This window comes from Pecten maximus, chromosome 10 (genome assembly GCF_902652985.1).
Source record: "Pecten maximus chromosome 10, xPecMax1.1, whole genome shotgun sequence".
NCBI lineage: Eukaryota > Metazoa > Mollusca > Bivalvia > Pectinida > Pectinidae > Pecten > Pecten maximus.
Genome location: NC_047024.1, coordinates 29,155,601 through 29,163,827, shown reverse-complemented (window position 1 = coordinate 29,163,827; position 8,227 = coordinate 29,155,601). Strand labels below are relative to the sequence as shown.

At 39.0% G+C, this 8,227-nt stretch overlaps 1 protein-coding gene across 1 annotated transcript; it reads left to right on the top strand.

Moving 5' to 3' along the window:
• Positions 1 to 3: 3 nt before the first annotated feature.
• On the top strand, positions 4 to 1,646 carry LOC117336371 (neuronal acetylcholine receptor subunit alpha-7-like; the record flags this gene model as incomplete). Its single annotated transcript, XM_033896877.1, is given in 1 exon segment — positions 4 to 1,646. A coding segment is annotated over 1 exon segment (1,262 nt), but the record flags the coding sequence as incomplete, so codon positions are not given.
• Positions 1,647 to 8,227: the final 6,581 nt, after the last annotated feature.

Sequence of the window (8,227 nt, the reverse complement as noted above, 5' to 3'; positions counted from 1 at the left end):
GATAACTATACAAGAACTTGACCAGCAGTTACAACAAGAACATACGACCGACGAATGACTTGACGCTGCCAACTCACGTCGAGATAGGATTCACACTGGTAAATATCAAGGAATTCGTAGAGAAAGACAATAAACTGGCTATCACTGGACTATTTACGATACAATGGGGCGACTTCAACATGATGTGGAACCCAAGTCATTATGGAGGTATTTCAACATTTCTGATTCCCCAGAACGACGTCTGGAAACCGGAACTGCTTCTGGGTAATTCATATAACAACATTCACCCTCTCGGATTTGAGAGGTTGAATATTCGTGTATTTGCGAACGGCACAATGCACTGGTGGCCTGGTGACGTATACGAGGTCACATGTGCTGCAGACATAACCTACTATCCTTTTGACGAGCACACATGCCAACTTATCTTCAATCCGTGGATGTATATCCCCCACAAAGAAATGACACTGCACAAAATGACAGGCAATCTCGGATCGCCCATCTTTTTCCCAAGTGGTCAATGGGAGCTCATGAAAACGAATATTTCAATTGAAACAATAAAAGAATATGAGCAATTTACTGTGACGATTACGTTTAGACGTCGCCCAGTGTTTATTTTAGTGAACATCTTTATACCCGCCAGCGTGCTGGGGATACTTACAACACTGGTGTTTCTACTTCCGGCAGAATCAGGAGAGCGCGTCAGTTTCTCAATTACAGTCCTGCTCGCTCTGACGGTCTTTCTCACAATAGTGTCCGACAACTTGCCGAACACGACAGAACCCAGCATTCCGCGCATGTCTTACTTCTTGCTCGCGGATCTACTTATAAGTACATTGGCAACAATATGTGCCATGCTTGGTCTTCGACTCTACCACAAACCGGAAGACAGCAAGGTCCCCATGTGGCTCCAGTATTTAACTTGTGCGGTATGTTGGTGTTGCAAAGTCTCTAGAAGTGAAAGTAACAACTCTAATATGGAAAAGTGTATATTTAACGAGGGCTACTCGAGGGATGACCATGGAAATGACCAATTAAAAAGCAACCTAACGAAAAAACAGAATAGCATTCAAGAGGAAAACGTTGAGATACAACACTTGGATCATACCGGAAGTCGGAAGGACGTGTCACATGATGACGTCAGCAAATCAGTGACGGTCACATGGAAACAGATTGCGTCTTTTTGTGATGTGCTCCACTTTGTCTTTTTTGTGATATTAGTTGTAAGCAAAAACCTTATCGCCCTCTTTACATTCCGTGGATACTAAAAATCAACATATATTTTCCATTCGAAACTGTTCTAAGCATTCAGATAATGATATTTGACACAATAAAAGGTGAAGATATGGAAAGTGTTAATGTGATTTTGGTAAAGTCAATGTTGGTAGATAAAATGAATAATATTCGGTGAAAACTAAGAGGACACGTATTTTCAGTGTTGTGGTTGACAAATACATTGGTATACCATCATATGCCACATCGCCACTATCAAATCAAATTAGAATGGCATTCATGTAGCCAATGAACGTCATGTTTTTCAAGCGGATTGTTATCCACGAATATTTTATAATTAGGTCGCTATGTTAATTTGACCAAATTATGCGGCCATGCTCTCGTAAATGTATGAATTTAAATAACATGTATGGTCTATAAAGAGGAAAAGAAACCATCACTGTATGGTCGCACTTATCTGACACATACATGGAGTAGGCGTATGTAAGGTGCAGGTACCTACCAAATCCGAGATAGAGTATTTTCATTTTATTACTAGGAGTTAATTTGTACGTTTGGTACTAACGCAAAGTTTATAATTTAGGAAAAGCAGGAAAAAACGGAAATTATTAGATATTTCAATGGGAACACAAATGGAGTGTTAAAACTCGGGGAAGCCATATTTAAGTGTAGGATAGGGTCTATTTTTCTAACGTTTGCTATTGCAACCAGTCAATCAATACGTTAGAAACCTGCTGATCTATGGTGTACAAATCATCTGTATATGAATAATTGCTATGTTCACAAAAGACAAACATCTTTTACCATCTCGGACACTACACAAGACAGTGCTTGTACGCTCCACATTGGACATTGGTCTGATGAAGGAGACAGTGTAGAAATAGAAACGTATCACTCTTAAATATCATATTGGTTGTGTCATATAACTTCTATCATTTTAACTTTACCAACCTGATCACTCAATACATATACATGATGTCACATGGTACAGGTGATCTCTCAATACATATACATGGTGTCACGTGGTACAGGTGATCTCTCAATACATATACATGATGTCACGTGGTACAGGTGATCTCTCAATGCATCTACATGATGTCACGTGGTACAGGTGATCTCTCAATACATATACATGATGTCACATGGTACAGATGATCTCTCATTGCATCTTCATGATGTCACGTGGTACAGGTGGTATCTCAATGCATCTACGTGATGTCACGTGGTACAGGTGATCTCTCAATACATATACATGATGTCACGTGGTACAGGTGATCTCTCAATACATATACATGATGTCACGTGGTACAGATGATCTCTCAATATATATTTACATGATGTCACGTGGTACAGGTGAATTCTCAGTACATCTACATGATGTCTCGTGGTACAGGTGTTATCTCAATACCTATACATGATGTCTCGTGGTACAGATGATCTCTCAATGCATCTATATGATGTCACGTGGTACAGGTGATCTCTCAATACATATACATGATGTCACGTGGTACAGGTGGTATCTCAATGTATCTACATGATGTCTCGTGGTACAGGTGATCTCTCAATACCTATACATGATGTCTCGTGGTACAGATGATCTCTCAATGCATCTACATGGTGTCACGTGGTACAGGTGATCTCTCAATACATATACATGATGTCACGTGGTACAGGTGGTATCTCAATGTATCTACATCATGTCACGTGGTACAGGTGATCTCTCAATACATATACATGATGTCACGTGGTACAGGCGATCTCTCAATACATATACATGATGTCACGTGGTACAGATGATCTCTCAATATATATATACATGATGTCACGTGGTACATGTGAATTCTCAGTACATCTACATGATGTCTCGTGGTACAGGTGTTATCTCAATACCTATACACGATGTCTCGTGGTACAGGTGGTATCTCAATGCATCTACATGATGTCACGTGGTACAGGTGATATCTCAATACATATACATGATATCATTTGGTACAGGTGATCTCTCAATATATATATACATGATGTCACGTGGTACAAGTGATCTCTCAATACATATACATGATGTCACGTGGTACAGGTGTTATCTCAATTCCTATACATGATATCACGTGGTACAGGTGATCTCTCAGTACATATACATGATGTCACGTGGTACAGGTGATCTCTCAGTACATATACATGATGTCTCGTGGTACAGTTGATCTCTCAATACATATACATGATGTCACGTGGTACAGGTGATCTTTTCATACATATACATGATGTCTCGTGTTACAGGTGATCTCTCAATATATATATACATGATGTCACGTGGTACAGGTGAATTCTCAGTACATCTACATGATGTCTCGTGGTACAGGTGTTATCTCAATACCTATACACGATGTCTCGTGGTACAGGTGGTATCTCAATGCATCTACATGATGTCACGTGGTACAGGTGATATCTCAATACATATACATGATATCATTTGGTACAGGTGATCTCTCAATATATATATACATTATGTCACGTGGTACAAGTGATCTCTCAATACATATACATGATGTCACGTGGTACAGGTGTTATCTCAATTCCTATACATGATATCACGTGGTACAGGTGATCTCTCAGTACATATACATGATGTCACGTGGTACAGGTGATCTCTCAGTACATATACATGATGTCTCGTGGTACAGTTGATCTCTCAATACATATACATGATGTCACGTGGTACAGGTGATCTTTTCATACATATACATGATGTCTCGTGGTACAGGTGATCTCTCAATATATATATACATGATGTCACGTGGTACATGTGAATTCTCAGTACATCTACATGATGTCTCGTGGTACAGGTGTTATCTCAATACCTATACACGATGTCTCGTGGTACAGGTGGTATCTCAATGCATCTACATGATGTCACGTGGTACAGGTGATATCTCAATACATATACATGATGTCATTTGGTACAGGTGATCTCTCAATATATATATACATGATGTCACGTGGTACAAGTGATCTCTCAATACATATACATGATGTCACGCGGTACAGGTGTTATCTCAATTCCTATACATGATATCACGTGGTACAGGTGATCTCTCAGTACATATACATGATGTCTCGTGGTACAGGTGATCTATTCATATATATACATGATGTCTCGTGGTACAGTTGATCTCTCAATACATATACATGATGTCACGTGGTACAGGTGATCTTTTCATACATATACATGATGTCTCGTGGTACAGTTGATCTCTCAATATCTACATGATGTCACGTGGTACAGGTGATCTCTGAATACATCTACATGATGTCTCGTGGTAGGTGATGTCTTAATACATATTCATGATGTCACGTGGTACAGATGATCTCTCAATATATATATACATGATGTCACGTGGTACAGGTGAATTCTCAGTACATCTACATGATGTCTCGTGGTACAGGTGTTATCTCAATACCTATACACGATGTCTCGTGGTACAGGTGGTATCTCAATGCATCTACATGATGTCACGTGGTACAGGTGATATCTCAATACATATACATGATATCATTTGGTACAGGTGATCTCTCAATATATATATACATTATGTCACGTGGTACAAGTGATCTCTCAATACATATACATGATGTCACGTGGTACAGGTGTTATCTCAATTCCTATACATGATGTCTCGTGGTACAGGTGATCTTTTCATATATATACATGATGTCTCGTGGTACAGTTGATCTCTCAATACATATACATGATGTCACGTGGTACAGGTGATCTTTTCATACATATACATGATGTCTCGTGGTACAGTTGATCTCTCAATACATCTACGTGATGTCACGTGGTACAGGTGATCTCTGAATACATCTACATGATGTCTCGTGGTAGGTGATGTCTTATTACATATTCATGATGTCACGTGGTACAGATGATCTCTCAATATATATATACATGATGTCACGTGGTACAGGTGAATTCTCAGTACATCTACATGATGTCTCGTGGTACAGGTGTTATCTCAATACCTATACACGATGTCTCGTGGTACAGGTGGTATCTCAATGCATCTACATGATGTCACGTGGTACAGGTGATATCTCAATACATATACATGATATCATTTGGTACAGGTGATCTCTCAATATATATATACATTATGTCACGTGGTACAAGTGATCTCTCAATACATATACATGATGTCACGTGGTACAGGTGTTATCTCAATTCCTATACATGATATCACGTGGTACAGGTGATCTCTCAGTACATATACATGATGTCTCGTGGTACAGGTGATCTCTCAGTACATATACATGATGTCTCGTGGTACAGTTGATCTCTCAATACATATACATGATGTCACGTGGTACAGGTGATCTTTTCATACATATACATGATGTCTCGTGGTACAGGTGATCTCTAAATACATCTACATGATGTCACGTGGTACAGGCGATCTCTCAATACATATACATGATGTCACGTGGTACAGATGATCTCTCAATATATATATACATGATGTCACGTGGTACATGTGAATTCTCAGTACATCTACATGATGTCTCGTGGTACAGGTGTTATCTCAATACCTATACACGATGTCTCGTGGTACAGGTGGTATCTCAATGCATCTACATGATGTCACGTGGTACAGGTGATATCTCAATACATATACATGATATCATTTGGTACAGGTGATCTCTCAATATATATATACATTATGTCACGTGGTACAAGTGATCTCTCAATACATATACATGATGTCACGTGGTACAGGTGTTATCTCAATTCCTATACATGATATCACGTGGTACAGGTGATCTCTCAGTACATATACATGATGTCACGTGGTACAGGTGATCTCTCAGTACATATACATGATGTCTCGTGGTACAGTTGATCTCTCAATACATATACATGATGTCACGTGGTACAGGTGATCTTTTCATACATATACATGATGTCTCGTGTTACAGGTGATCTCTCAATATATATATACATGATGTCACGTGGTACATGTGAATTCTCAGTACATCTACATGATGTCTCGTGGTACAGGTGTTATCTCAATACCTATACACGATGTCTCGTGGTACAGGTGGTAATTCAATGCATCTACATGATGTCACGTGGTACAGGTGATATCTCAATACATATACATGATGTCATTTGGTACAGGTGATCTCTCAATATATATATACATGATGTCACGTGGTACAAGTGATCTCTCAATACATATACATGATGTCACGCGGTACAGGTGTTATCTCAATTCCTATACATGATATCACGTGGTACAGGTGATCTCTCAGTACATATACATGATGTCTCGTGGTACAGGTGATCTTTTCATATATATACATGATGTCTCGTGGTACAGTTGATCTCTCAATACATATACATGATGTCACGTGGTACAGGTGATCTTTTCATACATATACATGATGTCTCGTGGTACAGTTGATCTCTCAATACATCTACATGATGTCACGTGGTACAGGTGATCTCTGAATACATCTACATGATGTCTCGTGGTAGGTGATGTCTTAATACATATTCATGATGTCACGTGGTACAGATGATCTCTCAATATATATATACATGATGTCACGTGGTACAGGTGAATTCTCAGTACATCTACATGATGTCTCGTGGTACAGGTGTTATCTCAATACCTATACACGATGTCTCGTGGTACAGGTGGTATCTCAATGCATCTACATGATGTCACGTGGTACAGGTGATATCTCAATACATATACATGATATCATTTGGTACAGGTGATCTCTCAATATATATATACATTATGTCACGTGGTACAAGTGATCTCTCAATACATATACATGATGTCACGTGGTACAGGTGTTATCTCAATTCCTATACATGATATCACGTGGTACAGGTGATCTCTCAGTACATATACATGATGTCTCGTGGTACAGGTGATCTCTCAGTACATATACATGATGTCTCGTGGTACAGTTGATCTCTCAATACATATACATGATGTCACGTGGTACAGGTGATCTTTTCATACATATAGATGATGTCTCGTGGTACAGGTGATCTCTAAATACATCTACATGATGTCACGTGGTACAGGCGATCTCTCAATACATATACATGATGTCACGTGGTACAGATGATCTCTCAATATATATATACATGATGTCACGTGGTACATGTGAATTCTCAGTACATCTACATGATGTCTCGTGGTACAGGTGTTATCTCAATACCTATACACGATGTCTCGTGGTACAGGTGGTATCTCAATGCATCTACATGATGTCACGTGGTACAGGTGATATCTCAATACATATACATGATGTCATTTGGTACAGGTGATCTCTCAATATATATATACATGATGTCACGTGGTACAAGTGATCTCTCAATACATATACATGATGTCACGTGGTACAGGTGTTATCTCAATTCCTATACATGATATCAAGTGGTACAGGTGATCTCTCAGTACATATACATGATGTCTCGTGGTACAGGTGATCTTTTCATATATATACATGATGTCTCGTGGTACAGTTGATCTCTTAATACATATACATGATGTCACGTGGTACAGGTGATCTTTTCATACATATACATGATGTCTCGTGGTACAGGTGATCTCTAAATACATCTACATGATGTCACGTGGTACAGGTGATCTCTCAATACATCTACATGATGTCACGTGGTACAGGCGATCTCTAAATACATCTACATGATGTCTCGTGGTAGGTGATGTCTTAATACATATTCATGATGTCACGTGGTACAGATGATCTCTCAATATATATATACATGATGTCACGTGGTACAGGTGAATTCTCAGTACATCTACATGATGTCTCGTGGTACAGGTGTTATCTCAATACCTATACACGATGTCTCGTGGTACAGGTGGTATCTCAATGCATCTACATGATGTCATTTGGTACAGGTGATCTCTTAATATATATATACATTATGTCACGTGGTACAAGTGATATCTCAATA